At 39.5% G+C, this 25,788-nt stretch overlaps 1 protein-coding gene across 1 annotated transcript in view; it reads right to left on the bottom strand.

Annotated features, from left to right (window-relative positions):
* The window catches only part of RAB5A (RAB5A, member RAS oncogene family), a 34,299-nt gene extending 9,083 nt beyond the window's left edge, over nt 1–25,216 (bottom strand). Inside the window, exons 1-2 of the mRNA XM_012783280.3 lie at nt 24,809–25,216; nt 20,480–20,735 (exon numbers count right to left, since the gene is read on the bottom strand). Coding sequence (XP_012638734.1) covers nt 20,480–20,642 — 163 coding nt within the window. The 5' untranslated portion in view covers nt 20,643–20,735; nt 24,809–25,216. The remainder of the gene's footprint in view (nt 1–20,479; nt 20,736–24,808) is intronic.
* Nucleotides 25,217–25,788: the final 572 nt, after the last annotated feature.

The raw sequence follows: 25,788 nt of genomic DNA, 5'->3' as shown, positions 1-25,788 counted from the left end.
TAACTGGCCAACTAAAGAGATACAGAAAAAAAAAATTAGCTGGGCATGGTGGTGCATGCCGGTAGTCCAGATACTCAGGAGGCTGAGGCGGAAGGATTTCTTGAGCCCAGGAGTCTGAGGTTGCTGTGAGCAAGGCTGATGCCATGGCACTCTAGCCTGGGCAACAGAGAGAGATTCTGTCTTGAAAAAATGAAAAATAAAGAAAAAAGAAATCCTTCTTCCTGCCACCCTAGTTAGCATCTCCTACAACTGTACTCCTAGAGTTCCACGTGTAATAACATGTTTCATAGTTTTTATAACCACTGGTTTATATGTATTTTTCTGCTTCTTGGCTGGGAGTTCCTTGAAAAATGACTACAGATTGAGTACCCCTTTTCAGAAATGGTTGGAACCAGAAGTGCTTTGAATTTCAGAGTTTAGAATGTTTCCATATACATAATGAGATGTTACAGGGAAGGGATCCAAGGATAGACATGAAATTCATTCATGTTTCAAATACACCTTACATACATAGCCTTAGCTAATTTTATATGACATTTTAAATAATTTTGTGCATGAAACAAAGTTTGTGTACACTGAATCATCAGAAAGCAAGGATGTCAGGTGTGGAATTTTCCACTTGTGGTGTCATGTTGGTACTCGAAAAGTTTTGGATTTTGGAGCACTTCAGATTTCGGATTAGGAATGCTCAGCCTGTATTAAGTTTTCTCTATACCCAGCAAATAATATAAATCCCAGTTCATATAGATGTTCAAAAAGATTTGCCAAAAGAATGCAGTTCATAAAAGCTATGTAGAAACATTTAGGGGCTATCTTAGGTAACATTCGAATAGAAAGTTCCGAGATGTGAAAAAAGACCAAAAGGACTCTACTCAAGTTATAACTAATACGATCTCAAAAACACCATCAAGATATTTTTAACATGGTAATACTGTATTATTGAATATGAACAATAGTTCATGAACAATAGTTCGTGTCATATGATAAAGCATAATTTGAGGGAGGAGAAAAAGACCAATATTAGAGGCATAGGGAAATCAGTTTTATAATGTATCAAAAACAATGAAAAGTGTTACAGTGCCACAGGGACAGAAATATTATTGGAAGGCTGGGGACAGTGGCTCACACCTGTAATCCCAACACTTTGGGATAAGGAAGGGCCAGCCGCTTGAGCTTGAGGCCAGGAATTTGAGACAAGCAAAAGGTTAAAAACAAACAAACAAACAAAAACTTAGCCAGGTGTAGTGGTGTGCACCTGTATTCCCAGCTACTTGAGAGGCTGATGCACGAATGCTTAAGCCCAGCAGTTCAAGGTTCCAGTGAGCTATGATTGCGCCACTGTGCCCCAGCCTAGGTGACAGAGCAAGACCCTATTTAAAATTAAAAAAAAAAAAAAAGAAAGAAATATTACCAGAATGGGATAGACCATAATTATAATAAACTCTTGATATACACAATATACCAAGACTTTCATGGCTCCCAAAGTTCAAGTTTTTACTATTAACTTCCCCCATAAAATTTGGTGAAGTATAAACTGACATTTAAGTGACATCTTCAAATCCTCAGTCCTCCTAAAAATTACTAATCATTTAAAAAATTATATAAATTCTGCCACTGAAAACATAAACTACTACATCAATACTGTAGCAACATTAACCAACCACAAACTTACCTGGATCTGCAAAACCACTTTAATTTATCCAAAACGTCTATTTTCTGGCTAAGAACCATCACTTTCTTAGACCTCTTCATTTTCTCTTCACTTCCATCACCAGCACTAGCAGTTGGTTTTCTTTTCGGGCCCACATTTCACAAAGAAACAGCTTTTACCACTTCGAGAGTTACTGCGTACGCGACGACAAGTAGAGAAAAACAAAGCTGCGTTGAGATGCGTATGCTGGCCTGTCTGATAGGTGCTCTCTTTGAGCTACACGAACAGCACGCGTGGCAGCAAGCAACATTTCAGCCTCAGCAAAACTAAAAATTACTTTATCATAGACCTTGAGGTCAGTTGAGAATACCTGCAACTTTAAATGTTAAATCTGCAAATACCAAAGTCCTATAATATGTAAGACCCTAACAAATAATGAGAAGACACTGCAGTACAGTGGGCAAGGTAAAGAATATCCAAACTGATGGCATTAAACCAAAGATTAACAATTAAAAAACAAAGTTAACCCCTCCTATAACTGAAATGATTCTACATAAACAGAAGGAGAAAAGAAAAAATAGAAACACTGAAGAACCAAAACCACTTCCTCAACTTTTTATTAAATTCGATAGGAAACAATTACTTTAGTAGAACTGACCAAAAAATCCTATGAAAGAGTATAGGTTTGATTTGATCACACAAAAATTTCAGACTTACAGTTTATAAAACATGTGTCATAACATAGACAACACAGGGGCAAACAGAAAAATTCCTACAGTGGATGCTAGGGGATTAATATTTTTGATATGTGGAAAGCTCATAAATCTTAAAAACATTAGAAGCTTCAAGGATAAATGTGTAAAGAGAATTCACAAAAGGAATAAAACAGAAAAGTGGTCAATATCACTAGTAATCAACAAAATCATCTACCTTGCAAAAACAATTATCTACTAAATGAGCAAAATGAAAAAATAAAAAGAGGACGTGGCAAAAACACACACACTGCTAGTGATACCATACAACTCTTCTATAAAGAATTTTGGCAACAGGAAGGAAAAGCATGAAAATGCTGATACTTACATTGGAGGGGGGAGGAGGAGATGGATATACGTACACGTAATGGGTGCAGTGTGCACCATCTGGCGGATGGACACGCTTGGGGCTCTGACTCGGGTGGGGCAAGGGCAATATATGTGACCTGGACATTTGTACCCCTGTAATACGCTGGAAAAAAAAAAACTTAAAAAAAACAAAACAAAAAGAAAAATGCTGATACTTAACCCAATAATCTCACAAAATCTCTAAAAGATGGTATGGGAGCAGGAGAGTAGGGAGAACAAGAATTTAAAAATATTTAATAATTAAAAACCACCTGGCTGGGCCCGTTGGCTCATGCCTGTAATCGTAGCTCTCTGGGAGGCCGAGTTGGGTGGATCGCTCAAGGTCAGGAGTTCAAAACCAGCCTGAGCAAGAGCGAGACCCGGTCTCTACTAAAAATAGAAACAAATTAATTGGCCAACTAAAACTATATAGAAAAAATTAGCCAGGCATGGTGGCGCGTGCCTGTAGTCCCAGCTACACGGGAAGTTGAGGCAGGCGGATTGCTTGAGCCCAGGAGTTTGAGGTTGTGGTGAGCTAGGCTAATGCAATTGCACTCTAGACTGGGCAACAGAGTGAGACTCCGTCTCAAAAAACAAAAACAAAAAAACAATCTAAATGTATAAATGAAAAATACCAGTAATTACTTAAGCATTAAGTAGGAATTAAATTAAAACTGGCTATAAAATGACCTATGACCAAAAGTAAAATATATACAAAAATTCCTGGTAGGAATAAGGTACATGCATGCAAAACACGTGAATAGAAAAGCATAGACAAGAAACTAAAACTGAATGGAAAGGATGTAGTGACTAGAGAAGGGAAGGGCCTGTTCAAGATTTCAGAAGTAGACCAGGGGCTTGTGATCATAGATAGAATTCAAGTTAGAGATTGTTTGGAAGTGGTGTGTAGGGGAAGCAAAGGAATTCATTGAATGAGTTCAATGGATCTGAATGGCAGGAACTGGTCAAACAGCATCAAGAACCAGTACCAAAGTTAACAGCAAAAACTGAAATTGGTTTGCTGTGAAAATGAGTACTAACAGTAGTCATCTAACATAACACAGATTTTCTCAGATGAGCACTAACTTCAGATGATAAAATTATACATGCAAAATATATGGATGGTTAGAGCCAACAACAGGTGAAATAAAAACTGAGACCATTTTTACTTCCCACAAAACTATATGTGTGCATAGGGGAAGCACTCAATGGAAAATGGCAGGAGAGATGATCATGTATGCAGTCAAGGAATAGTTATATTTCAATTAGTGTATGAAGGAAGAGAAGAAATGGGATAAAAATAGAGCAGGGCAGAGAGTAAAGCATATACATTGTGACTAAACACAAATAACAAAAACTCCAAAATCCTAGCAACAAGGTAAAAAAATTACTATATAGATAATATACAAGATAGCAATCTTCCCAAATGTAAATCCATATTAAAAGGTGATCTATAAACACTAATTTACCTAGGATTCATTCTTAAAACTCAATGAGCATCTGGTAAGGGACTGGTATCTATAATATATAAGGAATTCCTGGAACTCGCCAACAATAACAAAACCTGATCAGAAAATGTACAAAGGATTGAATAGACATTTATTCAAAGAATATATACAAATGGCCAAAAAGCACCTGAAAAGATGTTCAATATCACTAATCATTAGGGAAATGCAAATCAAAACCATGAAGTTACTATTTTATGCCATTAGAATAGCTATTATCAAAAACAAGAGAAAATAAGTGTTGGTGAGGATGTGGAGAAACTGGACTGCTGTGCAGCTGCAGTGGGAAAACTGTATGGAGATTCCCCCAAAACATTACAGAGAATTACCACATGATCCAGCAATCACATTTCTGGATATATATCCAAAAGAAGAAAAAGCAGGGGACTGAATAATATTTGTACACCAATATTTGGAGCAGCATTCACAATAGCTAAAAGATGGAAGCAACCCAATTATCTAAAGATGGAGGGAGGAATAAACAAAATGTAGCATATACATCCAATGGAATATTATACAGCCTTAAAAAGGAAATTCTGATACATGCTACAATATGGATGAACTTTGAGGACATTATGCTAAATGAAATAAGCTAGTCACAAAAAGTATAAATACTATATGATTCTACTTATATGAGACACCCAGAGTAGTCAAATTCAGAGACAGAAAACAGAATAACGGTTACCAGGGGCAGAAGGGGTGGTCTGGTGTAGTTATTGTTTAATGGATACAGAGTTTCACTTATGGATGATTAAAAAGTTCTGGATAGTTGAATAATGTCAAAGTACTTAATACCACTGAATTGTACACTTAAAATGGTAAATTTTGTGTTATTTTATCATAATTTAAAAAAATCAATGAGCAACATCTAAAGGTAATAGTTGCCAAGTGAATTACAATCTTGAAAATTATACACAACGAAGAGTCTGCATTTAGAAAAAGGCGGTGAAGAATAAAAATTAACTAGTATTGCCTAATGGAAAGCATTGCCTAATGGAAAGGATACTATTTTTAAAAGACTAATTCATATAAATTTTTTCAGAAATAATCCAAGAGCAAGGGAAGATAATTTTTACCATCACAGCTTGACAGCTACTTATAAAGGACACCCAAATCTAAGTGAATTCACTAACCAGAACATAAGCTAATCACACGTGACCAGCGGAACATGATCATACTAGGGATTTCTGGCACTTTGTTTTAAAATTAGTCTTGTGAGTTTGGTTAGTACTAAGTTAGTGCCCCAAACCTGATCACCCTAGAATGAACTGTCAAGACCAGTATTTGAACCTTCAGGGCTAAAAGCCTGTGGTTACTTCACCAAAGGGCATAAACTTAATACAGCCTCTGCTTAATAGACTGGATTTATACAGTCTACAGTCTACTGTTTCGATATAGGAATGTATCAAACTAGGAAGCAGAATGAAGGAACCTATTACAAAGAGGAAAGGTACAGATATGAGAGAAAGGTTAGAGGTTGTTATAAGTTACTATTATTAGACAGAGGCTCCCAAACAAATACCAATAGAGAAAAAGCTAATGAATTTAGCTTTAGGGCAGCAGTCCCCAACCTTTGTGGCACCAGAGACCGGTTTCATGGAAGAGAATCTTTCCATGGATGGGAGAGTGGGGGATGCTTTGGGGATGATTCAAGAGCATCACATTTATTGTGCACTTTATATCTATTGTTATTATAATATATAATGAAATAATTATACAACTCTTCATAATGCAGAATTCTAATGCCACCACTCATCTGACAGGAGGTGGAAATGGAGCTCAGGTGGTGATGCGAGCAATGAGGAGTGGCTGTTAGTACAGATGAAGCTTCACTCCCTCATCACTGCTTGCCCCCCATTGTGCACATGTGGCCCGGTTCCCAATAGGCACAGACCACTACTGGTCAGTGACCTGGGAGTTGGGAACCACAGCTTTAATGGATATATATAAAAGTGTCTATGAAAAACACTTATCTACAGACAACAGATACTTTACTAAATAGTTCAACAGTACTCATCAAACTCCTAAAATGTGCAAGGACAGAGCCCAGGCTATTTTGCAAAGACGGATTCCTTCTCCCTTCTTGGTGATATATCTTTCTCCTAGTTCAAGAACCTAGCACATAATGTTTCCCAGCCCTGAAGTGTATCTTCCAAAACTTTAAAACATTACTGGCCTTCAAAAGTGATTATTTCATGCTTAGCGATGAGCCTATTTACGATGTGAGTTTTTTTGAGACAAAGTCTCACTCTGTTGCCCTGGCTAGAGTGCCATGCCGTCAGCCTAGCTCAGAGCAACCTCAAACTCCTGGGGTCATGCAATCCTCCTGCCTCAGCCTCCCGAGTAGCTAGGTCTACAGGCATGTGCCACCATGCCCGGCTAATTTTTTCTATATATATTAGTTGGCCAATTAATTTCTATTTATAGTAGAGACAGGGTCTCACTCTTGCTCAGTCTGGTTTCGAACTCCTGACCTTGAGTGATCTGCCCGCCTCAGCCTCCCAGAGTGCTAGGATTACAGGTGTGAGCCACCGTGCCTGGCCTAGATTATATTTTCTAAGGGTGCTGCCACAAGATTTCCCACACCACATTCTTACAATGTAATATTGACACTCTTCCCTTGAACCTGTATGAGCCTGTGACTGGAACAAAATTGACACTATCTATGTGACTTTTGGGACTATACCATAAAAAGCCGCCCAGCTTCCATCTGGTACTTTTGGGACACTCATTCTTGAACCCAGCCAACATGCTGTGAGAAAAAAAACAGGCCAGGTGTCAAGGCCCACTGTTGATGTTCTAGCTGACAGCCCCAGCTGAGGTCCCAACAAAGAGCCAGGACCAACCACCAGGTATGTTAAGATGATTCCAGCATGGGCACTAACTGCAAAAGCACAAGAGATCAGAGTGAGAAACCTACTAAGCCCACTCCCCATGAACCATGAGATGATCAAATGATTTTAAGTTCCCAAGTTTGAATTCATTTGTTTCTCAGCAACAGATAACTAGGATAGTATAAAGTAAAAAATACAAAGTATTTTGTAGCCGATCTGATGTTTCAAATTTTGTAAAAAGGAAGACAAGAATACATAGGTTTGAGTGTAACAGCAACTTTGCAAGAATATACAACAAAGTGACAAAGTCTTTGGAGAAAAGAACTGAGTTGATCAGAAGATGAGAGGGAGACTTGACAGTATTAAATCTTTTGAATTTTGACTTACATGAACAAATCAATGAAATTAAAAGGTGTGATGCATGAGGATGGCATAAAAAGGAAAACAATGGTAGTAATGAATATGAACAATTTAAATTTTTATCTATTATGTAAAATATTCTTTTAATTTTTTTCCAAAATAGTTTCACAGTATTTTCATTAAGTGATATATGAGGGCCCAAATTTGTCAAATACTATACATAATAAAACAGAATGCCTGTCATGTGTACCCTAAGATTTTGTAAAGACTCAGCACCCAAAGAAACTAACTTTGAATCGGATTTTCTAGTCTTATAATTTCTTGCAAGAAAACACACACTCTCAATTCCAGAACATGAATGGCACATTAGAAAGATTTATCTTTAATGTCAGCTACCATCTAGTTGCAAAACCTCACTCAAACTCCTTAAGCTTTACTGTCTCAGTTTCATCGTATAAAATTAGTACTTCCACATATAGCCTTGATAAGGTACAAATGAGACTTGTGAAAATGCTGTTTAAGTTTTAAAAATATGTCACATAACATGCAACCATTTTAAGTGTCCTATCTTAAAATTATCCTGTATTTCCTAGAATTCACTTTTCTAAAACTTACAAATTACTTATGAATGCAACAGCAGAAAGAATTCATGTTATACCACAAACAGAACTGACAGTAAGTAAATAAGGGGAATGTATTCTACTGGCTCTAGTTTTATGCAAAGATATAGAACAATTTTTTTTCTTTTTTTGGAATATGAAGCAGGGGTAGTGAGGAGGGTTGTTAAGTTTCCTTGTTTCTTTGGTGGTGATTGTTGAGACAGAGTCTTACTCTGTCGCCCTAAGCAGAGTGTAGTGGTGTCACCGTAGCTCACTGCAACCTCCAACTCCTGGACTCAGCGATCCTTCTACCTCAGCCTCCAGAGTAGCTGGGACTACAGGTGTGCGCCACAACGCCCAGCTGATTTTCTTGTTGGTAGAGATGGGGTTTCACTCTTGCTCAGGATTGTCTTGAACTCCAGAGCTCAAGCATTCCTCCCACCTTAGCCTCCCAGAGGGCTAGGATTACAGGCATGAGACCTGGCTCAGCCCAGAACAATTTTTTTTAACTGAGAAAAGCCAAAGGTGTCTGATAATTATGCATTGACTTCAGTCACATATCAGATTATCCTCTTTTTTGGTCCAAAGAGCATCTTCAACTGTGGAAAATGAGGCTAAGAAATCTTCAGTGACTGGTTCCTCATCCTGCTCCTACCCTTTCCACACCCATATTACCTTGAAAAGAGGGTGAATGCTGTTCACAGACACTTCAAATATTGTTTTGCAACATTTGTAAAGCACTAAGCATTCTTTCTTTTTTTTTTTTTTTTGTTTGAGACAGAGTCTCACTCTGTTGCTGGCTGGAATGGTGTGCCATCAGCCTAGCTCACAGCAACCTCAAACTCCTGTGCTCAAGTGATCCTTCTGCCTCGGTCTCCCGAGTAGCTGGTTCTACAGCATGTGCCACCATGCCTGGCTAATTTTTTCTATATATTTTTAGTTGGCCAATTAATTTATTTTTATTTTTAGTAGATACGGGGTCTCACTCTTGCTCAGGCTGGTCTTGAACTCCTGAGATGAAGCAATCCTCCCACTTTGGCCTCCCAGAGTGTTAGGATTACAGGCGTGAGCCACTGCGCCCAGGCTAAGTATTACTTCTTATTTTCAAAGTCCAATATGTGACTTCAATAACACTTAAGTTTCATCTTGAGGAATTTAGTAATTAGGTAACTAGAGCTTACATTTATATCAAGATGGCCAACAATTTAAAAAAACAAAAAATGAAAACCTCTGGAATTATTCCCGCTGTTTTTCTTGCTCTTACATATTTCCATTCTCCTCCACAAAGAAGCTTATTGGAAAGGCTCTCGATATAACTCCAAATGATGATATCCTATTATAAATTAACTCAATGTGCTTCATAAGTAGGTTTATGTACATGTGACATCAGATTATTATGGCATAAAACCTAAAAATGGTAAACTAACAGTTCCTTAAAATTTCCATGTTTTTATCAAGTAGAAATCTTATTTATTCCATATTAAAAGCAAATTTTTAAAAAACTTCCCACCCCATACAGAGAACCAGAAAGTAAGCAAAAATGGACAAACTGCATCCAGGATAGATCTCACAAAGTACATGCACTAAAGCTTATGCAAATCTACAGATTTCTTCAGGGTGTAACTGAGAATACACTTTCTTTTTTATGTATATCCTCTTTTGGGAAGAGAGATATATACATCTCTCCAATAAATGACAAGATGATTAGTTGCAGACTTAGGCTTAATTTTAAAAGTGGCATGTAATACCAGTTTTACAAATCTTTCCTTTAAATACTTTAGATCATGTTTGTAGAGTTTACTCAATCTGTCTCTCACATTAAACCAAGAGGTCATCTTTGATTTCTAAGTCTTAACACAGTGTTAACAGCTTGGCAAATTTGTTGAGTAAAACAATTTGAGGCAACCTAATAATATTATTTCCCATATACATAACAGAATAACAGCAGCTAATTAGTGATTCAATATAGGCAATTTACTAAGTTAGAGATATCTGGCAAAATCATTCTACCAAACAACTTTGAATACTTCAACAGCACCAGAGGGCACCAAATAATTAAGAAAGGCAGGGCAAAAACTGATGCCCATTACTATTTCAAATTTTGAAATACATTTTAAAAGGAAAAAATCGTTAGAACAAGGAGGAGAGTACACACTTTACAAGAACATCTGCTCTACAAGGATCCTTACCTAGTTCAATATTTGCACTTTGTAAATGTGAAATCGGGGTTCACGTAAGTGCTTATAAAAACGTAAGGATTAGAATCAAGCATAATGACTTTCAACTCATGGGAATGTTTAAGTAGCCACATAATGATAACATTTTAAATTAAGATAGCTAGTCCATGGTGGACCACATGCCTATGGTCCCAGCTACTTGGGAGGCTGAGGTAGCAGGATTGCTTGAGGCCAGGAGTTTGAGGTTGCTGGGAGCTAGGCTGATGCCATGGCACCATACCCAGGGTAACAAAGTAAGACTCTGTCTCAAAAAAAGAGAAGGGAGAGGAGAGGAAGAGGGAGAGGGGGAGGGGAATGAGGGAAAGGAGGAAAAGTAGAAAATTGAAGGATAACTGATATTAAAACTACTGAAAGGTCATTTTTTTAAGGTTGTAAGTGGTAAAAACTGATACAAAATACCAAATATCTACCAATTTCTGGATCACACAACCTGTCAAATTCTGAATATGTACTTTCTAGGTGGAAAATAGCATCATAAGTATTTTTTTCTCTTGAAACCAAATTATTAATTTCTACAAATTTTAACTACCAATGTATCAGAAAATACAATGCATAGTTCAAAAAATATTTTTCTCATGAATCAAAAACCACATATATATATTAACCAGGGATTCAGGGGTTGGGGGGTAGATCTATATCTGAGGAATGCGGTGAGCATTGTGGAAGGGAAGGGCATACCTCTAACCCTTGCCAGGGAGAGGCAAAGATATAAAATGCAAAAATATTTGTATTCTCATATTTTTTTGAAATAAATAAAGACCTAGGAGGGCTCCATACTAGTGCTTCTCAAACTATCCATGGTGAAGAATGGTTTCTGCTTTTTCATTTCCTGTCATAAACCAATACTATAAATGCTCTGCAATTAATTATTTTTAAAATAAAATTAAATAAATGCACACACATACACATACAAAATCCATATGTGCTAGTGGTTTGGTCTCTGGGTCTTTTGTCCTTTCTCTAAAATATATATATATATTTTTTGTTTGTTTGTTTGTTTTTTGAGACAGAGTCTCATTCTATTGCCCAGGCATCGTCAGCCTCGCTCACAACAACCTCAAACTCCTGGGCTAAAGTAATCCTTCTGCCTCAGCCTCCTGAGTAGCTGGGATTATAGGCTTATGCCACCATGCCTGCTACTTTTTTCTATGTATTTTTTTAATTGGCCAATTAATTTCTTTCTATTTTTAATAGAGATGGGGTCTGGCTCTTGCTCAGGTTGGTTTCAAACTCCTGACCTTGAGCAAGCTGCTCGCCTTGGCCTCCCAGAGTGCTTGAACCACCATGCCTGGCATCTAAAACACTTAACAATGAGCGGATGCAAAAGGATAAAGGCACATTAAATAAATGCACAGACTACAATTACACAAACAAGCTGTTCTGAAGGCTAAGTAAAGGGCAACAGAAAGCCTTCTACTAGGAAAACATGAGTTATTCAGATCTAAATATTCTAGTTGGCTTTTATTTATCTGGTTAGGAAGCAATGTTATTTCTCCTCACCCCAGCTTAAGAAATTATCAACAAACATGTACATATATGACAATGTGTTTTGATGTGTATACATTGTGAAATGAGTATATCAAGCTAATTAGTTACCCACTGTCTCACATACTTTTTTTTTCTTTTTTGAGACAGAGTCTCACTCTGTTGCCCAGTCTAGAGTGCCGTGGCATCAGCCTCGCTCACAGCAACCTCAAACTCCTGGGCTTAAGCGATCCTTCTGCCTCAGACTCCCAAGTAGCTGGGACTACAGGCATGTGCCACCACGCCTGGTTAATTTTTTCTATATATTTTTAGTTGGCCAATTAATTTCTTTCTATTTTTAGTAGAGATGGTGTCTCGCTTTTGGCTCAGGCTGGTTTGGAACTCCTGACCTTGAGCGATCCCCCGCCCCGGCCCCCCAAAATGCTAGGATTACAGGCATGAGCCACCGAGACCGGCCAACACATTTTTTTTCTTATATTGTCTTGGGTAGGGTTGTAGTGGCATCATCACAGCTGACTGCAACCTCAAACTCCTGGGCTCAAGTGATCCTCTTGCCTCAGCCTCCCAAGTAACTAGGACTACAGGTGTGCTCACAACGCCTATATGTCACAACAGCTAATTTTTCTATTTTTAGTACAGATGGGGTCTCTTGCTTAGGTTGGTCTCCAACTCCTGAGCTCAAGCAATCCTCCTGCCTCAGCCCCCCAAAGTGCTAGGATTACAGGCACGAGCCATGGTGCCCAGCCACATACCATTTTTTAATGGTGAGAACATTTCAGATAAAAGCTCTTAGCAATTTTCAAGATATGCATACATGCAATATTCTACTTAACTGTGTAATTTTTCTTTCTTTCTTTTTTTTTTTTTTTGAGACAGAGTCTCGCTTTGTTGCCCTGGCTAGAGTGAGTGCCGTGGCGTCAGCATAGCTCACAGTAACCTCAATCTCCTGGGCTCAAGCAATCCTGCTGCCTCAGCTTCCCAAGTAGCTGGGACTACAGGCATGTGCCACCATGCCCGGCTAATTTTTTGTATATATATTAGTTGGCCAATTAATTTCTTTCTATTTATAGTAGAGGTGGGGTCTTGCTCTTGCTCAGGCTGGTTTCGAACTCTTGACCTCGAGCAATCCGCCCACCTCGGCCTCCCAGAGTGCTAGGATTACAGGCGTGAGCCACCACGCCCGGCCTGTGTAATTTCTTCCTTTGAGAAAACCTGTACAAAATTTGCAAATACTCAAATTTTCTTTCTTTCTTTCTTTCTTTTTTTTTATCTTTGAGACAGAGTCTTACTCTGTTGCCCAGGTGAGTGACATGGCATCAGCCTAGCTCACATCAACCTCAAACTCCTGGGCTTCAGAAATCCTTCTGCCTCAGCCTCCAAAGTAGCTGGGAATACAGGCATGTGCCACCATGCCTGGCTAACTTTCCCTATTTTTATTAGAGACAGGGTCTCGCTCTTGCTCAAGCTATTCTCCTGCCTTGGCCTCCCAGTGTGCTAGGATAACAGGCATGAGCCTGGCCTCAGTCAAATTTTCTAAGTCCCAAATTAAATGCTATGCACTCGGTATAAGAGTCACCATTCCAAAATAATGCTGCCATGACAATACAACAAAAATAGGAAGTGATAAAGATGACTCGGCAAAAAATAATGTTGGTGGCTGTTATCGTAATAGGTAAGATTGAGTAAACACTTTCCTCTGTCCCAAGCATTGTGGTAAGGATCTTACAGGCATTATTTAATTTAGTCCTTACCAAAAACCTTTCAAGTTAGGTACTGTTACTTCCATTTCAAGTAAGAGGAAAATAAATTTGAGTGTCATTTGCCTAAGATCAAGCAGCTAGTGTGTGATGGAGCTAGAATTTAAAATCAATGTAGATACAAGATGGGCGAGATGGTTCACACCTGTCATCCTAGCACTCTGGGAAGCCAAGGTGGGAGGATCGCTTGAGCTCAGGAGTTGGAGATCAGCCAAAGCAAGAGCAAGATACCATCTCTACTAAAATTAGAAAAGTTAGCCAGGCACAGTGGCAAATGCCTGTAGTCCCAGCTATTTGGGAGGCTGAGGCAGGAGGATCACTTGAGCCCAGGAGTCTGAGGTTGCAGTGTGCTGTGATGATGCCACTGCACTCTAGCACAGCCAACACAGCAAAACTGTCTCAAAAAAAAAAAAAAAAAAAAAAATTCAATCCGAATACACAGTCTGCTCTTTTAACAATAAGGCTTTGTTCTTAAGGAAGACCTGACCATAAATTGTTAAGGTAAAACACTCTGCTAATAATAGCTTTGGAATAAGCCTTGTTTTTCTTAATTATAACAATAATTCTTTTCCTTATTACATGTTTTAAAAGAAAAGCAATTGGGCCGGGCGAGGTGGCTCACGCCTGTAATCCTAGCACTCTGGGAGGCTGAGGCGGGTGGATTGCTCGAGGTCAGGAGTTCGAAACCAGTCTGAGCAAGAGCGAGACCCCGTCTCTACTATAAATAGAAAGAAATTAATTGGCCAACTAATATATACAAAAAAAAAAAATTAGCCGGGCATGGTGGCGAATGCCTGTAGTCCCAGCTACTCGGGAGGCTGAGGCAGGAGGATTGCTTGAGCCAGGAGTTTGAGGTTGCTGTGAGCTAGGCTGACGCCACGGCACTCACTCTAGCCTGGGCAACAAAGTGAGACTCTGTCTCAAAAAAAAAAAAAAAAGCAATTGGTTAGTTGCACCAACTAGTTAAATGGATGTTAACTGTAGAAGCAGAAGCAGTACTCACCTTAGGGTTAATAATTACTGATAATACATTAAAAAGAAGGCACCTAATTTTTTAAGTTAATTGTATGTATTATCAGTCCTTGATTATTTGTGGCAATACAGGAGAGCAGCATTGGTACAGATGACTGAAAACTACGGATACTCCCTAAGTAGAGAAAAAGCAGAGTATTCTTTTGATGAGATAAAAAGTGGGGCCATGCTCTCTTAAAGATGCCTAGCACAAGACTAACAGATTAGTAGTAGGAAAGAGTTCTCATATAATTAGATACAGATAATACATGATGTGAGCAGTACCCTATACTTGTAATCAAACTAGAGTAGATGCATGAAAAATATTTTTAAAAAACCAGTTAAGGCCAGGCGGGTTGGCTGACACCTGTAATCCTAGCACTCTGGGAGGCAGAGGAGGGCGAACTGCTCGAGGTCAGGAGTTCAAAACCAGCCTGAGCAAGAGTGAGACCGCCATCTCTACTATAAATAGAAAGAAATTAATTGGCCAACTAGTATATATAGAAAGAATTAGTTGGGCATGGTGGCGCATGCCTGTGGTCCCAGCTACGGGAGGCTGAGGCAGGATTGCTTGAGCCCAGGAGTTTGAGGTTGCTGTGAGCTAGGCTGACGCCATGGCACTCACTCGAGTCTGTGCAACAAAGGGAGACTCTGTCTCAAAAAAAAAAAAAAACAGTTAAAAAAAAAGAAAAGCAATTATTCCATTTGTGGGAGAATCAACTTTAGTATAAACATAAAAGTGGCCATTCAAGACACGTAAAACAATGGTTCTCAAACTTTAGCATGCATCAGAACCATCTGGAGGACTTATTAAAACCTAAATTGTTTGCCGGGCATGGTGGCTCACGCCTGTAATCCTAGCACTCTGGTAGGCCAACAAGGGTGGGTCGTTCGAGTTCAGGAGTTCAAGACCAGCCTGAAACAGCAAGTCCCCGTCTCTACCAAAAATAAAGAAAATTAGCTGGGCATGGTGGCACATGCCTGTAGTCCCAGCTACTCAGGAGGCTGAAGCAGAAGGATTGCTTGAGCCCGGGAGTTTGAGGTTGCTGTGAGCTGACACCACAACACTCTAGCTGGGGCAACAGAGTGAGACTCTGTCTCAAAAAATAAAATGTAAATTGTTGACCCCACCCCATATTTTTGTTCAAATGGGACTCTGCATTTTAACAAATCCTGAGTATGCAGATTCTTCAGGAACAGGGAACAATCTTTGAGAACCAGTGCTCTACACTAAAGCTCAAAAATCACCACACCAGCCAAGAGGAATGTGGTTTATATTTTCATGTACGGTTCCATCACCTAAACTTTACAGTCTGTAAGATAGTTCTTTTTCGATTAGCACAAACAAAATTAAAACTGTGAAATGAAGCATCTCTCTGAAAAGAAAAAAGGGTTGTCTGACTACATGCTATTTCACTATATATTCTAACCTACACTCAGGATTCATTCATTTATAAATATCACATGAATGTCTTCTTAAAAATAAATATTATTTTTTGACAAGACAAACTCACTAGAAATCTTTAAAGTTTCTTCACGTATTCAAGGTGTTAAGTGAAAGATGGCCAGCCCTACCATCAAACAAGTATTTACTGAAGAGCTGCCGAGCCTGGAGATGAGACAGCAAATAAAGAAGACAACCTTTTGAGCCCAATGATCCTTGCTAACCTCTGAGCTAATTTTAGACAAACAATAAGAACATAAATGTCACACAAACTTTAAACTCCTATGAAACAAGCTAGAGCTCGCCAAATTGCTAAGGCTGTTGGATCTAACCTCATCAAGAGTGCTATGGAGTCAAGAGATATGAGGCATGGTGAGGCAATAAGGAGTCTTTAAGTTATTTTTAGAAAGAACCACACAAACTACAGAAGCTGTCTTGATATTCTTGATGAATATAGAATCCACAAATTCAAGAGTGTGACATGATTTCCACCTTAGAATACAATCAAATAGGGATGAAAATTTTAAGTGAGCTTTTCAGAATGGTAACTCGTGTTACTAGATATAAACAGTCAAGTAAATAAACCACTGAAATGCAAAAGAGTTGGTCAGATTCGTTAGTTATATAACTTCTACCAAACTGAGCCAAAACAAAAATACACTATTACCTACACATTATGGACCTTTGAGGTTGATCATTAAAGAGCTCAACCTTTGAAATCCTTAAAAGCTTAAGTCTACCATAGTTCTTCCTCAAACTCCTGGGCTCAAGTGATTCTCCTGCCTCGGTCTCCCAAGTAGCTGGGCCTATAGGTATGCACCACCACACCTGGCTAATTTTTTTTAGTTTTTGTAGAGACTGGGTCTTGCTCTTGCTCAGGCTGGTCTTTAATTCCTAGCCTCAAGTGATCCTCCCAAAGTGCTAGGATTACAGGCATGAGCCGAGAGCCCAGCCTACGATAATTCTTAAGGGTGAAGGGCTCTTATTAAAGAGCATAAAAGAACAGTGTAATCATAAAGGTACTGTCATACCTCCTGAATAAAGTAATATGCAATTAGCACACTGAAAAAGTGTCCAATAATAAACACAGAAATTTGAATGCAAATTCCTTTTAAACTTGTTTTTAAACATCCAGGCTTGGCCTATACAAGTAGAAAACATTAAGGAAACTTTATATCTAGAATGAAAATCTTCACGAAAATTTCATTAGTGAAATGTAGACAATCTAATTGGTGTTAAATGGAGATGAACTATAAAAACATACATATATGTATATTTATGATCACTGATATGGGGTTAAATTGTTCTTTTTTTTGAGACAGAGTCTCACTCTGTTGCCCCGGCTAGAGTGCCATTGTATAAGCCTAGCTCATAGCAACCTCAAACTCCTGGGCTCGAGCGATCCTACTGCCTCAGCCTCCCAAGTAGCTGGGACTTATAGGCATGCACTACCATGCCCGGCTAATTTTTTATATATATTTTTAGTTGGCCAGTTAATTTCTATTTTTAGTAGAAATGGGGTCTCGCTCTTGCTCACACTGGTCTCAAACTCCTGACCTTGAGCAATCCACCTGCCTCGGCCTCCCAGAGTGCTAGGATTACAGGTGTGAGCCACCACACCTGGCCTAAATTTTTCTTTTAAACATCCTTCTTGAGATGTCATGAAAAAAAACTTAGAAGTGCATTATCCAAAATAAAATAAAAATTCTAGTTTTAGGCTCTTGCAAAGCTTCCCAGGAATTAAGCTGGGTTTTTTTTGTTTTTTAATACAGACAGGGTTTCTTCTGTTACCTAGGCTGCAGTGCAGTGGCACTAACATAGTTCACTGCAACCTTGAACCTCCCAGGCTCAACTGATCCTCTCCAGTAGTTGGAACTACAGGTGCATGCCACCATGCCTGGCTAATTTTTAAATTATTTTTTGTAGAGGGATAGGGGGTCTTGCTATGTTGCCCAGGCTGATCTTGAATTCCTATCCTCAAGCAATTCTTCCATCTCCCAAAGTGCTAGGATTACAGGCATGAGCCACCACACCTGGCCACTAGGAATTAAGTTCTGTACTACGGTATTTTTATTATTTTAATATGTACTGCAAAGGGGAGGGAGACTAGTATATAGCAAGTCCCAAGCCTATTTGGCACAGGTAGTTAACCCAGAATACATACATACTTTGGGAAGTGTTGCCATTGACAGTCACATGGTATAAAGTGGGTGGACATGACCTAGCAGTCTTTAAAACTCTTCCTACTAGACAGGCCAGTTAGCTTTGGCCCAAGTTGCTTCTCAAGGAGGCTAAACCTTCTTGAGAGACATTTCATTATTAAACCATATACTAAAGAAATCACAAAGGATGTCTGTGCATTAATATTTTTTTAAATAACAAGATTTCCAACTCAAAAGCTCCATGATGTGGACTACTTTCTGATGCTCAGCCTTATAAAAAACATAAAACATTCAAACAATTTAACACTATAACATGATACAACAAGGTAAGAGGCTGACAATCACCATTATACTGTTGAACCTAGAAATACCACTTTCCTAGTATGTTTCCCACACGTAGAAAAAGGAAGTAGTAGAGTTTTTTTGTTTTTTTTTTTTGAGACAGAGTCTCACTTTTGTTGCCCTGGCTAGAGTAAGTGCCATGGCATCAGCCTAGCTCACAGCAACCTCAAACTCCTGGGCTCAAGCGATCCTCCTGCCTCAGCCTCCCGAGTAGCTGGGACTACAGGCATGCACCACCATGCCCGGCTAATTTTTTGTATATATATTTTTAGTTGGTCAATTAATTTCTTTCTATTTTTAGTAGAGACGGGGTCTCGCTCAGGATGGTTTCGAACTCCCAACCTCGAGCAATCCGCCCGCCTTGGCCTCCCAGAGTGCTAGGATTACAGGCGTGAGCCACCGCGCCCGGCCAGAGTTTTTAAATTTATCTTATTAGAAGGGTCTGATACCTGCTGATTTTCTTCAGGAAAATAAAAAAAAAAAAAAAAAACAAAAGTAAAGAAGGGTCTGAGATTATGAAAAGAATTATCAAGTGTATTTGCTTAAGAATACCCATTAAACATACAATATATAAAGTTTTGCTTCTGAAAGGTAGATTCTAAGAAGTTGCCATTTGCCAGTGGGTATCTATGGTCTTATGTATTTTAAGAGTTTGACTTTTCAAAAGTATGGGGTTAAAAATATATTCACGAATACCTTAGAAAACATAGGAATGCACCATATACCACTTAAAAAAAATTGTGAATCTTAAAGCCATGTGGTTTCTCTGACATCTAATTTAAAAGCATAATTTCACAGATGAAACTGAGGCCCAAAAGAGGCTATTTTGCCCCTCTGCTACATATGTGTGTGTGGCATGTTTTTAAAGAGACAGGGTCTGGCTGTGTTGGCCAGACTGGACTCCAGACTCGAACTTCTAGGGTGGGTCAATCTTTCTACCTTGGCCAGTTTTCTCTCAACAACACTGTATTGCTAGCTGTCTCCTTTTTGTTCTGCATTTTATATTCCCATCATCTCTGTCCCACCACAACCATCTTAGGCACTGCTTACTCTATCTCTTCTTTCATCTTTTTCTCCAGGTCTCATTTTCCTATCATGTCCCTTTCCATTAATCATTTCGCTTTTTCTCTTCCCTTACCCTAGAAGCATTCTTACATGTATATCCCAGTAGCATTTAATTAAATTTAATTAATTTTATAAATTGGTATAAATTAATTTATAAGTAGTTATATAGAATTAGAATTTAAGGTTAACTCTTTTTTTTTTTTATCATTCATTATCTTATTTAATTCTAATGGAGACCCTATAAGGCAGTGGTCATAATTCTTATTTTTTTTTTTTTTTTTTACTTCTATTTATTCTTTTAGTCAACTGATCTGGGACTTTATTTATTTTTTTTTTTTATTTCGGCATATTGTAGGGGTACAGATTTTAAGGTTTCAATAAATGCCCATTTCCTCCCCTCCCCCCAAAAGTCTGAGTCTCCATCATGACCATCCCCAGATGGTGCACATCTCACTCATTATGTATATACCCGCCCCCTCCCCCCTCCCACCTGCTCAATACCCTATTACTGTAGTACCTATGTGTCCACTTAGGTGCTACTCAGTTAATATAAGGTTAACTCTTTTACTATTTATTCTAAAGAAAACATAATTGAGCACAAGCATGTACTATACTAATTTGAAGAAGTTTCTAGTCCTTATCAAGAAATAGATACTAGGTCAAATCTTATTAGTTGAGACACTCACTGACTGTACTCATGTTTGTATCTGTACTTGTGCTACAATACAACCATAATGGTGATTAACCAGGAAATCAAAATGTAAAAAGATGTCACTCTAAAAAGAATAAAGATAGGTTTTAAAGCTTGAGGTCTACTGAACAGCTTTATGATATATTTAGTTATTCATAATCACACAATTAGAACATGAAATATTTTTGTCAAGGTATGATTCAATTAAATGAAGCAGGGAAAAAAGAAAATCTCACCCCCAATGGTACTTTCTTGAAATTCATGAAATTGGCCTTTCACAAAACGAAGCACTAGGCTTGATTTACCAACAGCAGATTCTCCCAGAAGTACTAGTTTGAACTGGCATATTTTATTTCCAGTATTTGGCCCGTTGGGTCTTGTTGCACCTCGATTGGCCATGTCCAAATTTGAAAGGAGTCCCTAATTTCAGATTCTTAAATGATCTTCCAGGATGCAAGGGGTCAATTCTTTTCTTTCTGGAGGTGAAGAAACCTGTAAAGAAACAAATATGTATACATTTATAGGTGTTCTCATGGGGGGGGAACAAATATGAATTAAATATACAAATCAGTAAAACAAAGCAAATCTACAATCACTTTAGACTTTGCCTATAACATACTATTATATGATAACTATAAGCTCTACTAGACATTCAACAGCAGTGAGTTTATTTTACTATCTTTTAAAAGAAATAATTTAAAGGGATAAGATTTGAGCCTAAAATCACTCTCTAATTTTCAGGGTTTTTTCCCCCCCAATGCCTTCAGTTGCCTTTATTATTTTTTTTTAAAGCTAACCTTTATTAAAGCCTCAACTTGTATCAGGTAGTGCTTTACGTACTTAACCACTCAACAATCACACAAAGTTAGATATCATTTACAATTCTTATAAATGAGGAAACAGGCATAGAGAGGTTAAGTAACTTGGTTGAAGTCACATAGTTACTGTGACAGAGGTGACACAGAACTGAGCTTTCAACCCAGACAACTTAAGATGACTCAAGAGTTCAGATTCTGGAGCCCGACTACCTGGGTTAAAATTGTTTTGAGGATAAAATTAAAAAAAAAAAAAAAAGAAAAAGAAAAAGAAAAACAAACTAGAAAATAAAAGACAAAGTGAAAAAATTAAAAAAAGAAAATTGTTTTGAGGAAAATTAAGTTAGTAAGCTCTTAGAACAGATCCTAGGATTTATTATTATCTGAAACCTCTGTTAAATGGCACATGTGTTTCATTTAACTTATGGTTAATAACGCAGCAACAAATATTTTAAGGCTTCCAGGTTTGTGTGCCTAGTGGCTGAAAGATTTAAAACTGTTTCCTCAGCTGCTTAAGTACACCATACACAGAAATGCCAACAGTTGTTCTCTATGTGGTGGGATTACTAGTGACTTATTTACTTATAGTGTAATTTACACTAATTGTAACTTTTCTGGTAATCTATTTAACAACACATTTGGAAAAAAAAAAAAACTAGCCTAGGCTGGGCGCGGAGGCTCACGCCTGTAATCCTAGCACTCTGGGAAGCCGAGGCCAGCGGATTGCTCGAGGTCAGGAGTTCGAAACTAGCCTGAGCAAGAGCGAGACCTCCATCTCTACTATAAACAGGAAGAAATTAATTAGCCAACTAATATATATAGGAAAAAAAAAATTAGTCGGGCTGAGGCAGCAGGATTGCTTGAGCCCAGGAGTTTGAGGTTGCTGTGAGTTAGGCTGACGCCACAGCACTCACCTTAGCCACTCTAGCCTGGGCAACAAAGAGGGACTCTGTCTCAAAAAAAAAAAAGGAAAAATTAGCCAGGCATGGTGGCGCATGCCTGTAGTCCCAGTTACTCAGGAGGCTGAGGCAGCAGGATCTCTTGACCCCAGGAGATTGAGGCTGCTATGAGCTAGGCTGACGCCATGGCATTCACTCTATCCTGGGCAACAAAGTGATACTCTGTCTCAAAAAAAAAAACAAAACCAACCAAAACAAGCCTAGACACTCAAGCCTGTTGGCCATTGCAACAACAACAAAAAAATATAATGAAAAAATTTAAATTTTGAAAGAAAAAAAAATAAGAAAGTGAAAAAAAGCTAGGCAGCTTGGGTGTCTTCTTTTTTTTTCTCTCTTTTTTTTAGACACTTCTTAGAAGTCAATTCTTGGGTGTCTTATCTTATTTTCTAATAATGCTAATTTTTGGTTTCAAAGGAGTTAGTGAATATTTGAAGAACCCTTTTTCAATCTATTCAAAAATCAATCCTAGGTCGGTCGTGGTGGCTCAAGCCTGTAATCCTAGCACTCTGGGAGGCCGAGGGAGTTCGAAACCAGCCTAAGCAAGAGCAAGACCCCCATCTCTACTATAAATAGAAAGAAATTAATTGGCCAACTAATATATATAGAAAAAATTAGCTGGGCATGGTGGCGCATGCCTGTAGTCTCAGCTACTCGGGAGGCTGAAGCACAGGATTGCTTGAGCCCTGGAGTTAGAGGTTTTTGTGAGCTAGGCTGATGCCATGGCACTCACTCTAGCCTGGGCAACAAAGTGAGACTCTGTCTCAAAAAAAAAAAAAAAAAAAAATTCTAATAGTTTACTTCCATCTTTAATCAAAATCTGATTATATGTTAATATATCAAACCTGATGATTTCCTCCCTAAAAACTCTCCTCTATTTAATTTAGCTATCTCATATAGGAAATACGCCTTGCCCACAGAATTTCAGTTTATATAAAAATACTCTTGATAATGAACTCATTAATAAACATATCCATGAGAGCTTAGCTCTCAAGGCAATAAAATCACGATTTTGCCTTAAACACCATCTTTTTAGACCTTATCTTTTACCAATACATACTGAAATATTTACAGATGAATTGATATGATGTGTGAGCTGCTTCCAAATAATAGGGTATAAATAAAATTACCCTCCCAACTCTTCCGAAACCACACCAGGTTTGGGGGTCTAATGCTGGCCGTACCAATTTCTGCCTGGGCAAATACTTTAATTTCCAAGTCTCTATTTCCATAACATCTAAGTTGTATAGCTGTTGTAAAAATTATTTCCATAGTATCTAACTTGCATAACTGCTGTGACAATTAAATGAGACAATGTATATAAACAATCTCTAATATAGTGCCCACCACAGTTGGCATTGAAATTGGCAATAAAAGTGGCCCTTTAATGAGATCAAGATTAACAGATCATCATATAGACTGAAAATGTTACCAACGCACCTTCAGATATTACACACACAATATCAACTGAAACATTAATTGTCTTTTATCTACAAAACAGCAAATTACTTATCAAGGACACTATGCTCTGAATTTCTACAGTGCTTCCAAAATTACAGGGAAAGTATCAGATTATCATTAAAAAAAAACCAAACAAGATTCTGAGTTAGCTTTGCCTTTTATGGTTTAAAGCTACTGAATCATAGTTACTCTAAGGATCTCAAACAGGGAATGACTAAATTTAATTTTAAATATACAGCTAGCGTAACATTAAGGTCAAAAACTATCTACATTTATTTGTATTTACTACTCACTGAAACTTTTGTTATGCAAAAGAATTTTGCATAATACACATTTTCACTCTTTTGAAAATAACTTATATTTTATAGTTGAAGTCCTTCTAAGGGCTCTTTGATCAAAAAATTTACTTGACGCTTATTCTGTGCCAAGCAGTACTCCACTTACTTTGCTTACAACCCTATTAGTTCATAGTACTTCTATTTTACATTAAGAATTAAGTTTATTAGCAGATGTGATTATTTCCAGAGGTGTACACGTTTCTTCCTTATTAGTTACGTGAAAGACAACTGATTTTACACTTTGATTCCACTTAAGCAAAGACCAAAAACCATGCATGTGAACTATGGCGTTCAGAGCTTAAAAGTTTAAAAGTCTCAGAGGTAATCAGCTTCTAGGGATGAGAACACCAGAGCAGGTTTCACGGTCTCTACCCACTAAGAAAGTTCTGCTGTCCTGCTATCTTGAATTTCTTTAAAGCTGCAGTTCACTACCTTCCACAAATGAGACAAAAGTCTCTAGACAGCCTACTTTGACGAGCCTCCCACCCCTTCTAGTCTTTGTAAGTTGAGGGTAGGCGGAGCTCTCTAAATTCACACCTGCAGTAGGCCCGGGTTCCTGCTTGGAGAGCACCTGAATAGCTGTTAGCCAATTCCGTGATGCCTCAATAAGCAGTAAATGCCAGGTCCCTAGGCCCTTCCATCCTCCTCCCCTGACCTGGCTGGCCTCGACTGAGGCCACCAAGACTGTCAGGACCAGGGCAAGGGCCGGGCGGAACCACGGCCTCCTGTACTGTTTCCACGGCGCCATCTTGAGAAGGGAAGAGGGTGACACCCGTCGCTCCCTTAGTCCCCAAATCACGGTCTCTAGAGCCCCTTGAGGGATGAGTCACTGGGGCTGGCAGGACAAGACGCTGGGTTCGATAGCTCTCTGGTCCAGAACACTCGTGCGCGTGAGGGATAAGGGGCGGGGGGCTCAGGGCCGCGGACAGGTTGGGGAGCGCGGATAACCTGGGGTCCAGGCCCGCACTGCTCAGGGGGAGGAGCGGTTTGGTTACCTGTGACCGCAGCAAGCTGAGCCGTGGGGCCGAAGCTTCCTGGCAGCAAGGCCCAGAATGAGGGCCTGAAAGACCAGAGTGAGTCTGTGGCGGTGGCAGCGGCGGCGTCTCCTCCTCGCGCCGCTCCCCTCACACTGGACTGTGCGGGGCTCGTGCCTCGGTGCCGCCCCTGTCGGGATCCGTCTCCGCCTCTCGCCGCTCCGCCTTCTTCTTTCCTATCTCCTCCTCCGCCGCTGCCCGCGCTGGAGTTCCGACTAATTCTTCCTCCTCCTCCCTCCACTGCCTCCTCCCCTCAGGCCGGCCGCGGGCTCCTTCACGAACCAAAACAGAAACACTCAAGTCCCAGCACTGGAGCCACTTCCGCTGCCCGGCGTCGACCCCGTCGCCACGTCGCTGCACGCAGCGAATTACGCCCCTTCGTCACTTCCTGTCTTCGCCAGTCCGTCCGCTCCATCCGCTCCCCCGCCCCCTCGCAAAGCCCTCCCAGCCCTCCCAGCCTTAGGCCGGTTCGCGGGGCGGGGCGATGCGGGCGTCACGTGACCCCGCGAGCGGCGGGGGTCGGATCTGGCCGCCGCCCTCTCCCTCCCACACTCGCGGCGCGCGCGGCCCCGCCTCCACGAGTACCATTGTTATCTGGGCGGGGGTCGCTGGGCGCTCGGTGGCTGGGGGCGAGGAATACTCTTACTACTTTGGGGCGCCCAGCCCCTCTGAGGCGGCGGGCTTCCCTCTGTGAATATTAGCTCATAATCCACTTACCCTACCCGTCAACACCCCAGTCTTGGTAACCCGGCCAAGGAGTTTTAGAGAAGGAACTTGTCTAAGTAAGAGAGACTCCCTCTATCATGTCCCTGGAGATCGGTGGGTGGGTAAAGGGCGTGCGTCGCCTTTGCACCAAGCAGGCAAAAGCTGCCTTAGGCGCCTAACCTTAATAACTTGCTTTTATTGAGAGTTTACCAGGTTTTGGTAGGGAAAGGCACATC

This window comes from Microcebus murinus, chromosome 1, assembly GCF_040939455.1.
Source record: "Microcebus murinus isolate Inina chromosome 1, M.murinus_Inina_mat1.0, whole genome shotgun sequence".
NCBI lineage: Eukaryota > Metazoa > Chordata > Mammalia > Primates > Cheirogaleidae > Microcebus > Microcebus murinus.
This window is presented reverse-complemented; position numbering and strand designations above follow the sequence as displayed.